We start from the raw sequence: 22544 nt of genomic DNA on the forward strand, positions 1-22544 counted from the left end.
TTTTGGTATGTACACATATTAATTAAGTCTTTGTTCTTTTTTCTAGCCCTCCGGATTGAGCACAACTTCGGTAAAGAGACGAGGCCCGAAGAAAAAGTTGAGCTCGGATGAAAAGTTTGAGATCATAGCAATCACGCCCGACGGCCAACCGATTGAACCCCTCCAGACAAAGAGCGCATTTGTTGCTCAGTGCGGGGTTTTGGTTAGGGCAAGATCCCGATCAGCATCCAGCAATGGTTTAAGCCAGCTACAGAAGACCCTGAGGTGTCTTATGTCAATGATACGCAGAAAAATGATCTTTGGACTGAGCTGAAGTCAAATTTCACCCTATCGCCAGAGGATAATCCAGAGAAGCCAGTTAAAGAGCAATTAATTAAGTCTTTTGCTCTTAAGAGGATGGCAGAACTATTCAGGAGGTGGAAGAAAGAGCTAAATAAGTTTGTCGAAAATAATGAGACACCAGAATTCAAGGGCAGATATGAGAAGATCAGAGATCACTGGCCCGCATTTGTGGCCCACAAGACATCGGAAAAGAGTAAGAAGATGTTGGCGACAAACAAGCAAAATGATGTGAAGAAGAAGCATCACCATCGCACGGGGTCAGGTGGCTACCTCGTAGCCTGGCCTAAGTGGGCCAAGACTGAGAATGATCTGGTTGATAAAGGGATCGAACCAGAGACAATTAACTGGCCAGACCATTGTCGGACTTGGTTCTTCGGGGCTGGCGGAACCTTGGACCCTGTAACAGGGAAGTGCATTTGGACGAACGATCAAATGGACATACCAGTCAGGAAGCTTCAGCAGTATATCGAAGCAGCGCAGCAAGGGACATTCTTTCTAGACAAAGAGAACGACGAGCTCACAATGGCCCTCGGGGATCCTGAGCACCCTGGACGGACACGAGGCACGCCAGGCTCCATTCCGTGGAAGGTTGGGTTTCCGGATGCAAGCGGTTACAAATCCCATGAGAGGAGGAAAAAAGCGCAGCAGACCCAAATGCAGGCACTGCAAGCAAGGGTACAAGCGATAGAGGAACAAGAAGCAAATTGCAGCAAACATACTGCCGAAGCTTCCCCCGAAGCTACCCCGCCATCTCAGCGGAGAAGCAGTGTGGCTTCCACCGAGCTGCTTCAGCAGGAGCATCCCTTGACGGCTCCTGCCAGCTATCCCGTGGATGCTATCACGGAGTCTCAAAATTTCCACCTTATGACGCAATGGATGAATTTGAAGGTCAAGGCGGCTGTTGGCTCTGTTTATCCTACTGAACCCGGCGCAACTTTTCACTGCCGGCCGATTCCAGAAGGATATGCTAGGGTGATGGTGGATGAAATAACGGAGGGATTTGAGGACCTCCAGCTTGACCACCCTACCGGTGAAGGGGAGACTAGGTTGGGGTCTGCTCTGAAGACTCCATGCCTATGGCAGAAGGACCTCATCAACCTTCCGAACTGGACGCCTCCGCCTCCTCCTCCTCCTCCTCCGGCAAGTCAGGGCACTCTGCCTCCTCCATCGCCTCCTCCTCCAGCGAGTCAGGGCACTCCACCTCCTCCACCGCCTCCTCCTCCGGCGAGTGACGATCAGGGCACTCGACCGGCTCCTTCTCCAGCGCGTGGCGGCACTCCGCCTCCTTCTCCGCCTGCGCCGACGCGCCCGAGCAGCCAGCCTCCTCCTTCTCTGCCTCGTCAGCAAGGGCGGAAGAGACCTGCCGCCGCTCCGGCTGCTCCGGCGCGTCGTGGTCCTTCTCCTCTGCCTTGTAAGCAAGTAAAGAAGACAACCGCTTTGTCTGCTCGGCCGGCGTCTAGCAGTACAGCCAGAGGCGGGAGGAAATATAGATTTGGTCCTTCTCTGAAGACTCCATAGAAGTTACCATACGAGAGGACCCCGGAGGAGAACGCCGAGATCGCACGAGAAGAAGTGAGGAACTACTTTGAAGGGGTGAAAGCAAAGAAACATCCACCTCCTGAGGAGAAGGTAGATCCGGTGAAAGGAAACTATGAGCGCATTATTGGAAAGGAATTTGCCGAAGCGGAGCGGTCGGGAAGTACTGTCAGTGATCAAAGGCTGAAAGAACGACGAGCTGGGAAACAAATTGCCCAGCTCGGTGAACAAGCGAAGCAATCGTGCCCCCCGCTCAAGGTGCCTAGCGACAACGTCGCTAATGATCCGAAGATGGTGCCCGGTTATAGCAATCTTGGCGATTACCTGCCTGACGATGTACATTATGATTTCATGGAGATGCAGATACAAAGATACAAGTACGGGAAGCCTCTCGTCAAAGATGAAAGATCTCTATCAACGATGATGCGAAGATTGCATGATTGGTACTTGAAAATCTGCAGAGACTCTGGGGGAGGAGTACTTTGTATGTGAAAGTTAAAAAGGAGCATGACCTCGTTGGAATTGAAATGTTGCATGTTCCATTTGAGGAGTTCTTTCAGTTTTTCAATCAATTGGCCCTCGATAAAACAACGGTCGCCTGCTACTGTCTGTAAGTAGTACTACTTCTATCATTAAGTCTCTCTATATAGCTCAGCTCTTTCATTGCATGTATTTATAATCATCCTCACTATATTATGCAGATTGAAGATCGCCGAATTGAAGAAAAGACAAGTCGGTGATATTGGGTTCATTAACACATATCTCATAGATGCAACTCAGGTTAAATTTCATGCCGTAGCTACCGAGGCCAACTTGCTACGATCGTTGGCAATAAATGAAAACAAAGATATAATACTCTTTCCTTACAACTTCAAGTGAGTGTTACTGTCTTGTGCGTATTTGGTTTCCCTTATATATTAGTCAAGGTTATAGTAATGTAATTGATGAGCTATGCATGCGTGTGCAGTTTCCACTATATTCTCCTAGAGATTAAGCTTGAGCAGGGACTAGTAACCGTCTTAGACTCAAGACGAAAAGATCCCCAGGACTATGCAGACACGACTCAAATACTCGAGAAGTAAGTTAAATCGATCATTATCCACCATATCAGCAACTTTGTTCATTTCCTGATATATCAAGTAATTGTTTTCTTTGTCCGGCAGGGTTTGGAGAAAATTCACCAGAAAAGCTCCGGGACTGCCGAAGGAGCTGCAATTTAGACACCCGAAAGTAAGTACTATAGTAGCATGTTCCGCGCATCTACTAGTGATTCAAGCGCTAGTTTCATCAATACCATTTGCTATTCTTGCTTATCAGTTTGATTGACCTCTATTTCTTGTAAAGTGGTTGTGGCAGGAACAAGGGAATGATTTCTGTGGATACTACATTTGCGAGTCCATCTGCCACATGACCTGTGAGCGGGGCTACACTGACGAACAATATGAAGTACGTAAATAACAACATTCACAATTTTATTTTATTACCATCATTTGTGTTGAGTTTCATTCATTCATATATATATATGTATTGACCCCCTTCTTTAAATTAGATGTTTCGGAAGCGGGATGAACTCCTAGCACCAGCTCGCATGCGAGCAATTCAAGAGGAATTGGCGGCATTCTTTCTTGACCACGTGATCGCTGAAGACGGAGAATACTATGTGGACCCTGAGTCCGTATGATTATATTTGTAAGAGATAATTATTGTATATATGTAGCCGATAGTGTCGGATAGATATACGAGAACTTGTTGTTCGACCAATCTCTCGGAGAAGGAGAGGTGGTCGATATCACTTCTCTCTGTATGCATATATGTTCATGACGATCTTCTGTTTCCTTCGTTTGCTTACTAGCTAGCTAGCGTGTCTAGTCCTCTCTATACGTATGTATAGTACGTAGCGTCGACCAAGCACGGACATAAGAGGGGACACTTCTCTCTATTAATTATAGCTAGCTAACACAATATATGAAACACCTAAATTAACCCCCCAAAACCCCCAACCCCCCCCCCTTTCAAAAAAACAAAAAACCCAGCCACAGAAATGCTGACGCGTGGATGCCTATTGGTCCAGGTTAGTGCCATCAACTGGGACCAAAGGGTCTCCTGCCTGGGCTCCACGCACAGGCCATGTGGAGGCCCATCTATCCCGGTTCTGTATTGAACCGGGACTAAAGGGACAGGGCATTAGTACCGACCCTTTAGTCCCGGTTCCAGAACCGGGACAAAAGGCCCTTATGAACCGAGACAACAGGCCCTTCCTACGCACACGCAAGATCATGGTGATGCATAGCAACGAGAGGGGAGAGTGTCGTCCACGTACCCTTATAGACCGTAAGCGGAAGCATTATGAGAACGTGGTTGATGTAGTCGTACGTCTTCATGATCCAACCGATCCAAGTACCAAACATACGGCACCTCCGAGTTCAGCACACGTTCAGCTCGGTGACGTCCCACGAACTCCGATCCAGCAGAGCTTTGAGGGAGAGTTCCGTCAGCACGACAGCGTGATGACGGTGATGATGATGCTACCGACGCAGGGCTTCGCCTAAGCACCGCTACGATATGACCGAGGTGGATTATGGTGGAGGGGGGCACCACACACGGCTAAAAAATCAACTGATCAACTTGTGTGTCCTCTAGGGTGCCCCCTCCCCACGTATATAAAGGAGGGAGGGGAGGCCGGCCGGCCTCTCTAGGCGCGCCAAAGGGGAGGAGGAATCCTCCTCCTAGTAGGAGTAGGAATCCTCCTCCTAGTAGGAGTAGGATTCATCCTTTCCTAGTCCTACTAGGAGGGGGAAGGAAGGAGAGGGGGAGGAGAAGGAAAGAGGGGGCGCAGCCCCTCCCCTAGGCCAATTCGGACTAGGCCCATGGAGGGCGCGCGGCTAGCCCTCGTGGCTTCTTCTCTTTTTCCCTTAAAGCCCACTAAGGCCCATATGTATTCCCGTATTCCCGTAACTCCCCTGGTACTCCGGAAAATACCCGGATCACTCGGAACCTTTTCGATGTCCGAATATAGCCTTCCAATATATCAATCTTTACGGCTTGATCATTTCATGACTCCTCGTCATGTCCCTGATCTCATCCGGGACTCCGAACAACCTTCGGTACATCAAAACACGTAAACTCATAATATCGATTGTCACCGAACTTTAAGCGTGCGGACCCTACGGGTTCGAGAACTATATAGACATGACCGAGACTCGTCTCCGGTCAATAAACAATGGCGGAACTTGGATGCTCATATTGGCTCCTACATATTCTACGAAGATCTTTATCGGTCAAACATCATAACAACATATGTTGTTCCCTTTGTCATTGGTATGTTACTTGCCCGAGATTCAATCATCGGTATCTCAATACCTAGTTCAATCTCGTTACAGGCAAGTCTCTTTACTCGTTCAGTAATACATCATCCCGCAACTAACTCATTAGTTGCATTGCTTGCAAGGCTTATAGTGATGTGCATTATCGAGAGGGCTCAGAGATACCTCTCCGACAATCGGAGTGAAAAATCCTAATCTCGATCTATTCCAACTCAACAAGTACCATCGAAGACACCTGTAGAGCATTTTTATAATCACACGGTTACGTTGTGACGTTTGGTAGCACACAAAGTGTTCCTCCGGTATTCGAGAGTTGCATAATCTCATAGTCAGAGGAATGTGTATAAGTCATGAAGAAAGCGGTAGCAAGAAACTAAACGATCATCGTGCTAAGCTAACGGAATGGGTCAAGTTAATCACATCATTCTCTAATGATGTGATCCCATTAATCAAATGACAACTCATGTCTATGGCTAGGAAACTTAACCATCTTTGATTCAACGAGCTAGTCAAGTAGAGGCATACTAGTGACACTCTGTTTGTCTATGTATTCACACATGTACTAAGTTTTCGGTTAATACAATTCTGGCATGAATAATAAACATTTATCATGATATAAGGAAATAAATAAAAATTTATTATTGCCTCTAGGGCATATTTCCTTCAACCCATACCCGGCAGACGTCCTGGTTGGGACCTCAGATCTTAGATGTTAGGTTTGGCTGCGAGGTCTGTTTGGTACTAGGACTATCATCATCCCTTCATCACTTGGATAGGAGTAGCGACACTTTTGTTGCCTAGACGGTGGCTTCAGTCTTACTGTTGTATGACTTTGTAAGGTTTTGTGTGAATAATTAATAAAATGGTTGCATGCATCGTCCAGATGCAGAGGCCGGGGGTCCTCCTTCATTTCTAAAAAATTAATATGATCTTTATGATGCGCCCTTGAAGAATGTATAACTGCTATGAATACAAGAGAATTGTGTTACACGTTGAACAAGTTTGCATATATATTACGTTCTTCACATCAAGTCTCATGTAGATGTTGTATGTCCGAGGAGCACATCGATTTCTTGGTGCATAAAATATTTCCGAAGCCATGCACATATGGCTATATAATGTGCAGAGGGGCACAGATTCATGCATTCGGTAAAGGATGTTTGACATACACCCTTCACGAAAGCAGGGTATACTGAGTTTCTTACTCAGCAAAGGCTTTGCCGAGTATCAAATGAGGATATTCGGCAAAATAAAGTATTTGGCGGCTAGACGATGGAAATTGTAATTGCCACGTGTCTCAGGTGCTTTGCCCGAGTTTTTCTTTACCTCTACCAATGGTCATTCAGCACACAGATCGTGTGCTTGTTTCCTATGTGTATTTGTATTAACTACAATACGTGTAGCGTTGCAATATAGACACAAGAAATGGCATAGTGTAGTTCAGTAGTTGTAGCAAGGGAATTAGAGGAAGTGGAGGTGTTAGGTTTGAGTCCTAGTTGTGCCACTTTTTCTAACAAGTGTTGGGTTATTTTGTTAATTTTATTTTTAAATTTATTTTGTTTGTTCAACATGTGAGGAAGTAGAGGTTCGAGCGCCAACCTCCACTTTTTTTAAAGAATCAAAATGCATTTTTTTCACAATTGGTTTGCATTTGATAGAATTATTCAAAATAATCTGGTTCTCAAAATATCAACGAACTCCATGTTGGCCTGAACAGACTAAAGACCACCAGTAGACAAACATCAATAAGCTTCATGTACTTGCAGTTTAAATTTAAATTATATTAACTAAATGCCTAGAAATTCACTCTATGACTTAAATATAGCAAACGAACCTCGAAGAAGGTCAAATTGTGATCGTGTATGCTTAGATTTTTTTTTTATAAAGGTCAAACGATGAATCAACCGACACTTCACCTTTAAACCTGGTCCATTCCCTCCCGAAACTTAAATTCTTTCTCCAAGTTGGTCCGATTTTCCAGCAATATATAACATAACTTTTGCAAAACCTTCTCAAATTTTTACCTCGCATATTGATACCATGTGAGGTTTCATGTTTTTAGATTTTATTTGACTTTTTCTACAAATTAAAAATCGATAAGCTCCATGTCCGAGGTTGAGTCTTGGCACCCAGATGTTTGAATTCATTTTATTTTCTTGAGTAAAGCCTGTGCACAAACTTTCAATCCAAATTTGCCAACTTTTTCATGCACTTACAATTTAAGTTTGAATTATATTCCCTAAATGCCGAAATGCACTAAATGATATAAATATAGCAAACGAACCCTGAAAATGGCCGAATTGTGGCTCGGAACATATGTTAAGCATAGAAAAATGTCAAGATAAAACAATGGAGCAACTGATCCCGGTGGACGGGGGGACACAAGCCAATGGTTGTCGACATCCACCGCTGAGCAAGCCCCGGCCCTAGCCCTCTAGCCATGGCCTAGGCAAGCCTGCACGCCGCCATGCCCATGGCCATCGACTCCAATCCACCAGCAACACAGCCGCGCAAGGGAGCTCAACTCGGGTTGACACCACGACCGAAACACAGGTCAGGAGAGCACAACACGGAGGCACGAACCAGCGCGGACAAGTCGGCCTTCTGAACATGCTCGTCGACGAACGTCATCCACCACCAGAGAAGCCCCGCTTGTGCAGCAAAGACCCGCCGCCCCAGCACCACGCCAGACGCACTCCAAGCCGCGCGAGCCAGTCCTACCCAACGTTGCCCGCTGCCACACGCCGCCCAGGAGGGGAACAATTCATGCCTCCAAGGCCGGGAGCAACGACCGCAACCAGGTCCGCCGCCAGCCGAGCATCCTTGTGTGTGAGCCACTCCACCCACACCTTCATGACGCCATCGCATTGTTGCTGTGTCCACACACATGCGCTTAGCCACCAGGTCAGGACCGCGCCCCCATGTGCTTAAGGCCCCCGCTACCCGAAAAGACATGCATGCGGGAGGAGATGCCCTGCCACCACCGCAGCCACGCGGGCTTCGGCCGGCAGCGCAAGGGGAGGAAGGAGAGGGAAGCAGAGGGGCGACAGGCTAGGGTTTGGCGCCCGAGTCGCTCGTTGGAGCGACTGGGGGCGAGATTGGAATGGGTGAGATTCATTCTATGCATTCATGTGTACTTCTTTCGAAGAATCACAGCGGTTGGAGTGGTTTCAGTGATACGGCACATTTGGAAGACAAAACAACAAAGTGTGCTTCTATGAGGGAATTCCCCCGGGAGCTATTTGACATCATTCACTTTATATGTCATTACATTGCTGATAGGACCGGTGTCCAAAAGGGCAAAGCGGCGGTGATTCTCCGACGAGAATCCAAAATACTCGTGGTGGTGACGACTAAGGGCATCTTCAGCCGCGTCCCCAACAGGCCCTCCTCAGGTGATTTTGTCGCGCCGGCGCCAAAAAAACGGCCCAGTCGCGCCCTCAGAAGTCCGTTTTTCGCTGGCTCGGGTCAAAACTGATGCCGGTGGACCCAGGCCGAACCCGGCGCCCTGGGGGCGCTTGGGGAGCCGGCACAAGCGAAAAAGGCGCGTGGGCCCGCCCTGGCGGCGACCCGAGGGCCTTTTCCCGCCGCTTCTTGACGCTTTTCCCTCGCATCTCCTCCGCTCGCTCGCCTTCCTCCCGCCATTCCCTCCCTTTCTCCCGCCAAACCCCCTCCAGCTCGCCTTCCAGTGGCCGCCATGCCGCCGAAGAAGTACGCCATGCCGCGCGCGGCGGCAACCACGACTGGCACCGTGGCCCAGCCGAAGCAGAGGAAGCCGAGGACGCCGCCATCGAAGCCACCGGGCATGTCGAACGCCGAGTGGAGGGTGGAAGTTCAGCGACACGACGCAGTCACCACCGACCGGCGGAACAGGGTCATTGCCAAGAAGGCCCGCGACAACGCGGCGCGTGCGGCGACGTCTTCCTCATCGGTCGACCATGCGGGGATGATGAATCCACCCGTCGTCAGCCACGCCCGGTACGCGCCCTGGGGACAGCAAGGCTTCGGATCTCCATGGGGATCGTCGTCGCCCAGATACGCCGACGGCGACGCGCACGGGGGGTTCAACCCAAACGTGACCTTCCCCCATGGCCACCCCGCGACGCGCACACCCTCGCCCGCCTTCGTCGACGTGCAGTACTGTCCATACAACTACTCGCCGCCCGCCGCCTACGCGTCCACACCGACGCCCCATCTCTGCCGTGGGCCGCTGCCCTTCTCGCACCTCGGCGACACGGACGACACAGGAGCCGACATGGATGACATCATCGCGACAGGATCGACCGCGGCCGCCGCGTCTCCCAGGTTTGCCACCCAGGACGAGGTAGTGGATCTCAGCGGCGATATGGAGGCCGAGCTCGGCTACGTCTATGGCGACGACGCGCATGAAGCGCAGGAACCCGAGGATGAGGACGAGGACGACGAGGAGGAGGAGCCAGCTCCTGATCCGACGAAGGGGCGCCAGAAGAAGAAGCGGGCGGCTAGGACAGGCGAAGCGCGCATCAAGTGGACATCCAAGGAGGGGGAATGCCTCGTCGAAGCATGGAAAGTCGTCTGCCTCGACCCGACCACCGGCACGAACCAGAGCTTCGAGACGTACTGGGACCGCATCAAGGCCGAGTTCGACGAGTGGAAGCTCGTCGACCCGTACTTCAAAGGCGTCTACATGCAGCGTGGCTCCAAGGCGATGGCGAACCATTGGGGGTGTATCCAGTTGGCGTGCAACAAATGGCATGGAATCGTCTAGGAGGTCGCGGCTCGCCCAGAGAGCGGCGCCAGCGTTGAGGATCAGGTACGCACGCCATTCGCCCGCATCTCTTCGTCGTCAACGCCCGCCGCCCGCCAACTATTTGTTCCTCCGCGCAGCTGCTGTGTATATTCACCATGTATCGGCGCGATAACCAAGACGCCGAGTTCAAGCACCTCCACATCTACAAGCGCATTGACAAGTGCGAGAAGTGGGCGCAAGTCCGACGTACCCTCGACAAGGCCAAGGAGACATACAAGTCGGACGCGACTGTTGGGGAACGTTGCAGAAAACAAAAAATTTCCTATGGTTTCACCAAGATCCATCTAGGAGTTCATCTAGCAACGAGTGATCGGATTGCATCTACATACCTTTGTAGATCACGCGTGGAAGCGTTCAAAGAACGGGGATGAGGAAGGCGTACTCGACGTGATCCAAATCACCGGAGATCCTAGCGCCGAACGGACGGCACCTTCGCGTTCAACACACGTACGATCAGCGTAACGTCTCCTTCTTCTTGATCCAGCAAGGGGAAAGGAGAGGTTGAGGAAGATGGCTCCAACAGTAGCACGACGGTGTGGTGGTGGTGGAGTTGCAGTACTCCGGCAGGGCTTCGCCAAGCACTATGGAGGAGGAGGATGTGTTGGAGAGGAGAGGGAGGCACTAAAGGCGTGTGTTGAGAAGCCCTCCTTCCCCCACTATATATAGGGAGCCTGGGGGGGCGCCGGCCCTAGGAGATCCAATCTCCTAGGGGGGGCGGCGGCCAAGGGAGGAATCCCTCCTCCCCAAGGCACCTAGGAGGTGCCTTCCCCTTTTGGGACTCTTCCCTTCCTTATCTCTTGGCGCATGGGCCTCTTGGGGCTGGTGCCCTTGGCCCATGTAGGCCAAGGCGCACCCCCTACAGCCCATGTGGCCCCCCCGGGCAGGTGGCCCCACCCGGTGGACCCCCGGGACCCTTCCGGTGGTCCCGGTACAATACCGGTGACCCCGAAACTTGTCCCGATGGCCAAAATAGCACTTCCTATATATAATTCTTTACCTCCGGACTATTCCGGAACTCCTCGTGACGTCCGGGATCTTATCCGGGACTCCAAACAACATTCGGGTTACTGCATATACATATCCCTACAACCCTAGCATCACCGAACCTTAAGTGTGTAGACCCTACGGGTTCGGGAGACATGTAGACATGACCGAGATCGCTCTCCGGTCAATAACCAACAGCGGGATCTGGATACCCATGTTGGCTCCCACATGCTCCTCGATGATCTCATCGGATGAACCACGATGTCGAGGATTCAAGCAACCTCGTATACAATTCCCTTTGTCAATCCGTATGTTACTTGCCCGAGATCCGATCGTCGGTATCCCAATACCTTGTTCAATCTCGTTACCGGCAAGTCACTTTACTCGTACCGTGATGCATGATCCCGTGACCAGACACTTGGTCACTTTGAGCTCATTATGATGATGCATTACCGAGTGGTCCCAGTGATACCTCTTCGTCATACGGAGTGACAAATCCCAGTCTTGATCTGTGTCAACCCAACAGACACTTTCGGAGATACCCGTAGTATACCTTTATAGTCACCCAGTTACGTTGTGACGTTTGGTACACCCAAAGCACTCCTACGATATCCGGGAGTTACACGATCTCATGGTCTAAGGAAAAGATACTTGACATTGGAAAACTCTAGCAAACGAACTATACGATCTTATGCTATGTTGGGTCTTGTCCATCACATCATTCTCCTAATGATGTGATCCCGTTATCAATGACATCCAATGTCCATAATCAGGAAACCATGACTATCTGTTGATCAACGAGCTAGTCAACTAGAGGCTTACTAGGGACATGTTGGTGTCTATTATTCACACATGTATTATGATTTCCAGATAACACAATTATAGCATGAATAAAAGACAATTATCATGAACAAGGAAATATAATAATAATGCTTTTATTATTGCCTCTAGGGCATATTTCCAACAGTCTCCCACTTGCACTAGAGTCAATAATCTAGTTACATTGTGATGAATCGAACACCCATGGAATTCTGGTGTTGATCATGTTTTGCTTTAGGGAGAGGTTTAGTCAACGGATTTGCTACATTCAGGTCCGTATGTACTTTACAAATATCTGTGTCTCCATCTTGAACATTTTCACGAATGGAGTTGAAGCGACGCTTGATGTGCCTTGTCTTCTTGTGAAACCTCGGCTCCTTGGCAAGTGCAATAGCTCCAGTGTTGTCACAGAAGAGCTTGATCGGCCCCGATGCATTGGGTATGACTCCTAGGTCGGTGATGAACTCCTTCACCCAAATTGCTTCATGCACTGCCTCCGAGGCTGCCATGTACTCCGCTTCACATGTAGATCCCGCCACGACGCTCTGCTTGCAACTGCACCAGCTTACTGCCCCACCATTCAAAATATACATGTATCCGGTTTGTGACTTTGAGTCATCCAGATCTGTGTCGAAGCTAGCGTCGATGTAACCCTTTACGACGAGCTCTTCGTCACCTCCATAGACGAGAAACATTTCCTTAGTCCTTTTCAGGTACTTCAGAATATTCTTGACCGCTGTCTAGTGTTCCTTGCCGGGATTACTTTGGTACCTTCCTACCAAACTTATGGCAAGGTTTACATCAGGTCTAGTACACAGCATGGCATACATAATAGAACCTATGGTTGAGGCATAGGGATGACACTCATCTCTTCTATATCTTCTGCCGTGGTCGGACATTGAGCTGAGCTCAATTTCACACCTTGCAACACAGGCAAGAACCCCTTCTTAGACTGATCCATATTGAACTTCTTCAATATCTTATCAAGGTATGTGCTTTGTGAAAGACCTATGAGGCGTCTTGATCTATCTCTATAGATCTTGATGCCTAATATATATGCAGCTTCTCCAAGGTCCTTCATTGAAAAACTCTTATTCAAGTAGGCCTTAATGTTGTCCAAGAGTTCTATATCATTTCCCATCAAAAGTATGTCATCTACATATAATATGAGAAATGCTACAGAGCTCCCACTCACTTTCTTGTAAACACAGGCTTCTTCATAATTCTGCGTAAACCCAAACGCTTTGATCATCTCATCAAAGCGAATGTTCCAACTCCGAGATGCTTGCACCAGCCCATAAATCGAGTGTTGGAGCTTGCACACCTTGTCAGCATTCTTAAGATCGACAAAACCTTCCGGCTGCATCATATACAATTCTTCCTTAAGGAAACCATTAAGGAATGTCGTTTTGACGTCCATTTGCCATATCTCATAATCATAGAATGCGGCAATTGCTAACATGATTCAGACGGACTTTAGCTTCGCTACCGGTGAGAAAGTCTCATCGTAGTCAACCCCTTGAATTTGTCGATAACCCTTAGCGACAAGCCGAGCTTCATAGATGGTCACATTACCATCCGCGTCTGTCTTCTTCTTAAAAATCCATTTATTTTCTATGGCTCGCCGCTCAACTGGCAAGTCAGTCAAAGTCCATACTTCGTTTTCATACATGGATCATATCTCGGATTTCATGGCTTCTAGCCATTTGTCGGAATCCGGGCCCGCCATCGCTTCTTCATAGTTCGAAGGTTCACTGTTGTCTAACAACATAATTTCCAAGACAGGGTTGCCGTACCACTCTGGTGCGGAACGTGTCCTTGTGGACCTTCGAATTTCAGTAGGAGCTTGATCAGAAGTATCTTGATCATCATCATTAACTTCCTCTCTAGTCGGTGCAGGCACCTCAGGAACATTTTCTTGAGCTGCGCCATTTTCCGGTTCAAGAGGTAATACTTCATCAAGTTCTACTTTCCTCCCACTTACTTCTTTCGAGAGAAACTCCTTCTCTAGAAATGATCCATTCTTGGCAACAAAAATCTTGCCTTCGGATCTGAGGTAGAAGGTATACCCAATAGTTTCTTTAGGGTATCCTATGAAGATGCATTTTTCCGACTTGGGTTCGAGCTTTTCAGGTTGAAGTTTCTTGACATAAGCATCGCATCCCCAAACTTTTAGAAACGACAGCTTAGGTTTCTTCCCAAACCATAATTCATACGGTGTCATCTCAACGGATTTCGACGGAGCCCTATTTAAAGTGAATGCGGCAGTCTCTAAAGCATACCCCCAAAAAGATAGCGGTAAATCGGTAAGAGACATCATAGATTGCACCATATCTAATAGAGTGCGATTACGATGTTCAGACACACCATTACGCTGAGGTGTTCCAGGCGGCGTGAGCTGTGAAACTATTCCACATTTTCTTAAGTGTGTGCCAAACTCGTGACTCAAGTATTCTCCTCCACGATCTGATTGCAGGAACTTGATTTTCCTGTCACGTTGATTCTCAACCTCACTCTGAAATTCCTTGAACTTTTCAAAGGTCTCAGACTTGTGTTTCATTAAGTAGACATACCCATATCTACTCAAGTCATCAGTGAGGGTGAGAACATAACGATAGCCACCGCGAGCCTCAACACTCATTGGACCGCACACATCAGTATGTATGATTTCCAATAAGTTGGTTGCTCGCTCCATTGTTCCTGAGAACGGAGTCTTGGTCATTTTACCCATGAGGCATGGTTCGCACGTGTCAAATGATTCGTAATCAAGAGACTCTAAAAATCCATCAGCATGGAGCTTCTTCATGCGTTTGACAACTATGTGACCAAGGCGGCAGTGCCACAAGTATGTGGAACTATCATTATCAATCTTACATCTTTTGGTACTCACACTATGAATATGTGTAGCATTACGCTCGAGATTCATTAAGAATAAACCATTCACCATCGGAGCATGACCATAAAACATATCTCTCATATAAATAGAACAACCATTATTCTCGGATTTAAATGAGTAGCCATCTCGTATTAAACGAGATCCTGATACAATGTTCATGCTCAAACTTGGCACTAAATAATAATTATTGAGGTTCAAAACTAATCCCGTAGGTAAATGTAGAGGTAGCGTGCCGACGGCGATCACATCGACCTTGGAACCATTCCCGACGCGCATCGTCACCTCGTCCTTCGCCAGTCTCCGCTTATTCCGCAGCTCCTGCTTTGAGTTACAAATGTGAGCAACTGCACCGGTATCAAATACCCAGGAGCTACTACGAGTACTGGTAAGGTACACATCAATTACATGTATATCACATATACCTTTCATTTTGTTGGCCTTCTTGTCTACTAAGTATTTTGGGCAGTTCCGCTTCCAGTGACCACTTTCCTTGCAATAAAAGCACTCAGTCTCGGGCTTGGGTCCATTCTTTGGCTTCTTCCCGGCAGCTTGCTTGCTGGGCGCGGCAACTCCCTTGCCGTCCTTCTTGAAGGTTTTCTTACCCTTGCCTTTCTTGAACTTAGTGGTTTTATTCACCATCAACACTTGATGTTCCTTTTTGACTTATATCTCTGCTGATTTCAGCATTGCAAATACTTCAGGAATGGTCTTTTCCATCCCCTGCATATTGAAGTTCATCACAAAGCTCTTGTAGCTTGGTGGAAGCGACTGAAGGATTATGTCAATGACCGCGTCATCCGGGAGATTAACTCCCAGCTGAGTCAAGCGGTTATGTAACCCAGACATTGTGAGTATGTGCTCACTGACAGAACTATTTTCCTCCATCTTACAGCTGAAGAACTTATCGGAGACTTGATATCTCTCGACCCGGGCATGAGCTTGGAAAACCATTTTCAGCTCTTCGAACATCTCATATGCTCCGTGTCTCTCAAAATGCTTTTGGATCCCCGGCTCTAAGCTGTAAAGCATGCCGCACTGAACGAGGGAGTAGTCATCGGTACGTGCCTGCCAAGCGTTCATAACGTCTTGTTCTGCAGGGAGAACAGGTGCGTCACTCAGCGGTGCTTGTAGGACATAATATTTCTTGGCAGCTATGAGGATGACCCTCAGGTTCCGGACCCAGTCCGTGTAGTTGCTGCCATCGTCTTTCAGCTTGGTTTTCTCTAGGAACGCGTTGAAGTTGAGGACTACGTTGGCCATTTGATCTACAAGACATATTATAAATATTTTTAGACTAAGTTCATTATTATTAAGTTCATCTAATCAAATTATTCAATGAACTCCCACTTAGATAGACATCCCTCCTGTAATCTAAGTATAACATGATCCGAGTTAATTAGGCCGTGTCCGATCATCACGTGAGACGGACTAGTCAACATCGGTGAACATCTTCATGTTGATCGTATCTTCTATACGACTCATGCTCGACCTTTTGGTCTTCTGTGTTCCGAGGCCATGTGTGTACATGCTAGGCTCGTCAAGTCAACCTAAGTGTTTGCATGTGTAAATCTGTCTTACACCCATTGTATGTGAACGTTGGAATCTATCACACCCGATCATCACGTGGTGCTTCGAAACAACGAACTGTCGCAACGGTGCACAGTTAGGGGGAACACTTTCTTGAAATTATTATGAGGGATCATCTTATTTACTACCGTCGTTCTAAGCAAACAAGATGTAAAAACATGATAAACATCACATGCAATCAAATAATAATAGTGACATGATATGGTCAATATCACATAGCTCCTTTGATCTCCATCTTGGGGCTCCATGATCATCTTGTCACCGGCATGACACCATGATCTCCATCATCATGATCTCCATCATCGTGTCTCCATGAAGTTGCTCGCTAACTATTACTTCTACTACTATGGCTAACGCGTTTAGCAATAAAGTAAAGTAATTTACATGTCGTTTCTCAATGACACGCAGGTCATACAAAAAATAAAGACAACTCATATGGCTCCTGCCGGTTGTCATACTCATCAACATGCAAGTCGTGATTCCTATTACAATGGCATGAACATCTCATACATCACATATATATCATTCATCATTCATCACAACTTTGACCATATCATATCACAAAGCACTTGCTACAAAAACAAGTTAGACGTCCTCTAATTGTTGTTGCAAGTTTTACGTGGCTGAAGTAGGGTTCTAGCAAGAATGTTTTCTTACCTACGTGAAAGCCACAACGTAATTTGTCAACTTCTATTTACCCTTCATAAGGACCCTTTTCATCGAATCCGCTCCAACTAAAGTGGGAGAGACAGACACCCGCCAGCCACCTTATGCAACTAGTGCATGTTAGTCGGTGGAACCGGTCTCATGTAAGCGTACGTGTATGGTTGGTCCGGGCCGCTTCATCCCACAATACCGTTGAAGCAAGAAAAGACTAGTAGCGGCAAGAAAGTTGACAACATCAACGCCCACAACAAATTGTGTTCTACTCGTGCAAGAGAACTATGCATAGACCTAGCTCATGATGCCACTGTTGGGGAACGTTGCAGAAAACAAAAAATTTCCTACGGTTTCACCAAGATCCATCTAGGAGTTCATCTAGCAACGAGTGATCGGATTGCATCTACATACCTTTGTAGATCACACGCGGAAGCGTTCAAAGAACGGGGGTGAGGAAGGCGTACTCGACGTGATCCAAATCACCGGAGATCCTAGCGCCGAACGGACGGCACCTCCGCGTTCAACACACGTACGGTCAGCGTAACGTCTCCTTCTTCTTGATCCAGCAAGGGGAAAGGAGAGGTTGAGGAAGATGGCTCCAACAGCAGCACGACGGCGTGGTGGTGGTGGAGCTGCAGTACTCCGGCAAGGCTTCGCCAAGCACTATGGAGGAGGAGGATGTGTTGGAGAGGGAGAGGGGGGCACCAAAGGCGTGTGTTGAGAAGCCCTCCTTCCCCCACTATATATAGGGAGCCTAGGGGGGGCGCCGGCCCTAGGAGATCCAATCTCCTAGGGGGGCGGCGGCCAAGGGAGGAATCCTTCCTCCCCAAGGCACCTAGGAGGTGCCTTCCCCTTTTGGGACTCTTCCCTTCCTTATCTCTTGGCGCATGGGCCTCTTGGGGCTGGTGCCCTTGGCCCATATAGGCCAAGGCACACCCCCTACAGCCCATGTGGCCCCCCGGGGCAGGTGGCCCCACCCGGTGGACCCCCGGGACCCTTCCGGTGGTCCCGGTACAATACCTGTGACCCCGAAACTTGTCTCGATGGCCGAAATAGCACTTCCTATATATAATTCTTTGCCTCCGGACCATTCCGGAACTCCTCATGACGTCCGGGATCTCATCTGGGACTCCGAACAACATTCAGGTTACTGCATATACATATCCCTACAACCCTAGCGTCACCAAACCTTAAGTGTGTAGACCCTACGGGTTCGGGAGACATGTAGACATGACCGAGATTGCTCTCCGGTCAATAACCAACAGCGGGATCTGGATACCCATGTTGGCTCCCACATGCTCCTCGATGATCTCATCGGATGAACCACGATGTCGAGGATTCAAGCAACCCCGTATACAATTCCCTTTGTCAATCGGTATGTTACTTGCCCGAGATCCGATCTTCGGTATCCCAATACCTTGTTCAATCTCGTTACCGGCAAGTCACTTTACTCGTACCGTAATGCATGATCCCGTGACCAGACACTTGGTCACTTTGAGCTCATTATGATGATGCATTACCGAGTGGGCCCAGTGATACCTCTCCGTCATACGGAGTGACAAATCCCAGTCTTGATCCGTGTCAACCCAACAGACACTTTTGGAGATACCCGTAGTATACCTTTATAGTCACCAGTTACGTTGTGACGTTTGGTACACCCAAAGCACTCCTACGGTATCCGGGAGTTACACGATCTCATGGTCTAAGGAAAAGATACTTGACATTGGAAAACTCTAGCAAACGAACTATACGACCTTATGCTATGTTGGGTCTTGTTCATCACATCATTCTCCTAATGATGTGATCCCGTTATCAATGACATCCAATGTCCATAGTCAGGAAACCATGACTATCTGTTGATCAACGAGCTAGTCAACTAGAGGCTTACTAGGGACATGTTGGTGTCTATTATTCACACATGTATTACGATTTCCGGATAACACAATTATAACATGAATAAAAGACAATTATCATGAACAAGGAAATATAATAATAATGTTTTTATTATTGCCTCTAGGGCATATTTCCAACAGCGACGACTCCGGGCGCGTTAGAGGGGCGGCCGGACGGCCACAAATTGGGAAAGAAGGGGAAAAACGCCGACGTGGCAACCGCGCGAGTGCAGGAGTCCATCGAGCATTGCCTCGCCGACACCCAGGCCCGAGTCGTCCTACGTGAAGAGAAAACCGAGGCGCGGTGGTCGTCGCTGATGAAGAACAGCGCCATCAAGCTCGACCTGCTCCGGACGAACGTCGCCGCGAAGAAGAGGAACACCGACATGGCTTTTCTGATGGGCGGGGCGGACATGGCTTTTCTGATGGGCGGAGCGCGGCCTCATCCTGAACCAGATGCAGACGGCAACGCCGACGACGCCGACGACGCAAGCTCCCGCGTCCACGGCCACACGGACGCCAAGCCCGAACGACGCCTCTACATCGCCGCCCAGCAGTGCCGAAGCCGCGCCGACACAGCCCAGCACCGAAGCAGCTCCGACACCGCCGAGCCCGCGCACGCCGACTCCGCCAACGCCTGGAGCCGACCCCGCCGAGTGAATCATTGCGCACGCGAACTTGCGGCGTGCGGCGCTCTGTTTTTTGTAACACCAGACTACGTCCGATCGCCGGATTTGTGACGTCTGTTGAGAGCGGGAACGACCAAGTTTAAATTTCCCGCATCTTGGGGCCGGCGCTTGGAGGCGTGACTGGGAGCTAGGTCGCCCCCAGGGGCCGAACTAGCGCTGGCACGACCCCAGGCCGCTCTATTTAGGCGCCCTGGGGGCCGAACGGCTGGAGATGTCCTAAGGTGTTTGATTGTGGCAAAGGATAGCCATCGGTGCAGCAGCTGATTGCGAGTTTGCAGACAGTGCGTCTTCTTCAACACGTTGAGACTAAAAAACACTTCAGTGATTTTCTTCGGCCAGATAAACCTTTAATTGTCTTGTTAACAATTCGACATTGTTTGTTTTGAGATTGCTTACCACATATATTATGTGGTCGTCTTGTTTTTTTTTTTTTGAAAGCCCTATCACTATGTGGTTGTCTTGTTAACAAGTCCGGAGACCCCTTTCATAAAAAGAAAAAATAGTTACCACTTTACCGGCAAGAATAAAGTTTACATACCCACACTAAAAAAGAATAAAGTGTACATGCTGCCTTCCTGCGGCCGCCACGGAGATCTCTCTAGTGCTTTTGTTAGCTTGAGCTAGAAACAAAACCCGAATCACATCACATAGTGCTGAGCGTCGATACAAGCTTCTTGTCCATTCTGGAGTCCTCCTGAGCGTCGATACAAGCGTTCAGCAGCCCTGCGCCAGAGCGTATCAACGGGCGCCTTGCCATGGTAGGCTTCTTCGTGACGGCGCTTGCGGTGGAGGCAGGACGTGGCGATGGGCTCCTCTCGCAGCTCGGCAGTGGCACCGGGCAAGCGTGGTTCGCCTACTCCGTGGCGGTGCTGTCCGTGGCGTCGCTGGTGCCGCTGCTTCAGGGCGAGAGCGCCGAGGGCAGAGCCGGCGCCATCATGAACGCCAACGCGGAGCTCTGGAACGGCCGCTTCGCCATGCTCGGACTCGTCGCGCTCGCGGCCACCGAGATCATCATCGGCGCGCCTTTTATCAACGTGTAAACTAGCTTTGTTGTCTCGACCGGATAACACAACATATGTAGCTAGTACTAGTAGGACATGTAAATGATGAGAGCTGATCATCTTTCAAATTCTTTGTAGTGCTTATACTAATTAAAGAGAGTTCATACTATCGGAGCTGCTTTGTTTCTCTTCCGAAACTTCTTTGTATGAAAAAATTTGGCACATAGACTAAAGACCACCAATAGACTATAGATCAACAAGCTTCATGTACAAGCAGTTTAATTTAAAACATATTTACTAAATGCCTGGAAATTCACTCTATGACTTAAGTATAGCAAACAAACCTCGAAGAAGGTCAAATTGTGATGGGGTGCACTTAGATTTATTTTAAGGTCAAATGATGAATCAACCGACACTTCACCTTCAAATTTGGCCATTCCCTCTCGAAACATAAATTCTTTCTCCAAGCTGGTCCGATTTCCATGCAGTATATGTCATAACTTTCGCAAAACCTTCTCAAAGTTTTACCTTGAATATTGATGCCATATGATGATACCCTGTCAGGTTTCATGTTTTTAGATTCTGTTTCACTTTTTCTATAAATTAAAAATCGATAAGCTTCATGTCCGGGGTTGAGTCTTGGCACCCAGATGTTCGAATTCATTTTCTTTCCTTAAATAAAGCCTACGCACATACTAAAGAATATCGATAGTATTTTTCAATCCAATTTTGCCATTTTTTTCATGCAGTCACAATTCAAATTCGAATTATATTCACTAAATGCCTGGAAATGCACTAAATGATATAAGTATAGCAATCCTGAAAATTGCCAAATTGTGGGTTGGAACATGTGATAATGTTTGTTGAGCATAGAAAAAGTTCCAAGATAAAACAATGAAGCAACCGGTCCCGCTGGACGGGGGCACACAACCCAATGGCTGTCGACGGCCACCATCGAGCAAGTCTCGACCCTAGACCTTTGGCCATGGCCTAGGTGAGTCTGCACGCCACCATGCCCATGGCGATCAATGCCGATCCGCCAATGGCACAACCGTGCAAGCAAGCTCAACCCAGACCGAACCACGAGTCGGGAGAGCACAACGCGGAAGCATGAACCAGTGCGGACAAGTCGGCCTTCTGAACCGGCTCGCCGACAGACATCCTCCACTACCAGAGGAGCCCCGCCTATGTAGCAAGGAACCGCCACCCCAGCACCAACCTAGACGCGCTCCAAGCTGCGCGACCCAGCTCTACCCAACGTTGCTCGTTGCCGCACGCCGCCCAGGAGGGGAACAGTGCGCGCCTCCAAGGCCAGGAGCAACAACCGCGGTCAGATCCGCCGTCAGCCGAGCGTCCCTGTGGGAGCGTCCTTGTGCAAATCATGGGCGATGTCAAGCACACTGTTTTGCATATCTAATCGGGTGTGATAATGGGGGCTTCACACACATTTCAGCTAGGTTCATCGTGTGCGATACAGGCACATGGTTTCTACTTATCTTATTGCTTTTATTTGAAATAAAAATAAAAAAATCTTCTAACAATGTCTTTCGAGATGACTATTCTTAAGCAGACAAAATTTCTAACAGGCGACAAGAGAGACATGAGTCTACCAAGATTGGTTACTAGTGATGAGAAGAGAAAAGAATGGTTGTGAACAATGATTCATCCATGATATATGCTTCATAGTTCATACCCATTGCAATGCGAAAATTGTGAATCCGAAGAGCATCTCAATGATTAAGGTTAGTATAGTATAGATCTAACATAAAAACTTACAATAATGGTGATAAATGCAATGATAGCATTAAGGTCATAGAATTAGTGATTCGTGCATGTGCTGGTGAGACTCTACATCAAATAACAAATATGAGGTTAGAATGCATTTTACTTAGTATGATCTATAATGATGTGCACCCTATTCATTGGTCCTGCCTAGTTAATTTATATGATAATGCATAAGTGATCAATGACCGAGAGTGAATTGCAAACGCCTTGGGAAAAACAAATCTTTTGCAGCCCTCACAAA

At 48.2% G+C, this 22544-nt stretch overlaps 1 protein-coding gene across 1 annotated transcript; it reads left to right on the forward strand.

The window, feature by feature from the left end:
* The first annotated feature begins 9546 nt into the window (after positions 1 to 9546).
* On the forward strand, positions 9547 to 20684 carry LOC123101357 (low molecular mass early light-inducible protein HV90, chloroplastic-like). The gene is made up of 2 exons (XM_044522847.1): positions 9547 to 9691; positions 20229 to 20684. Exons 1-2 carry the CDS (start codon positions 9547 to 9549, stop codon positions 20555 to 20557), a joined length of 474 nt encoding a protein of 157 aa, XP_044378782.1. The 3' UTR covers positions 20558 to 20684.
* Positions 20685 to 22544: the final 1860 nt, after the last annotated feature.

Source organism: Triticum aestivum, chromosome 5A, assembly GCF_018294505.1.
Source record: "Triticum aestivum cultivar Chinese Spring chromosome 5A, IWGSC CS RefSeq v2.1, whole genome shotgun sequence".
Classification (NCBI taxonomy): domain Eukaryota; kingdom Viridiplantae; phylum Streptophyta; class Magnoliopsida; order Poales; family Poaceae; genus Triticum; species Triticum aestivum.

Bases quoted from the DNA above. Each gene is read 5' to 3' on its own strand.
- LOC123101357 (XM_044522847.1), top strand. From the start codon at position 9,547: ATGGAGGCCGAGCTCGGCTACGTCTATGGCGACGACGCGCATGAAGCG. The intron at 9,692-20,228 runs GCGAAGCGCGCA...CGTCGATACAAG, and splicing joins GAAGCGGGCGGCTAGGACAG to CGTTCAGCAGCCCTGCGCCA.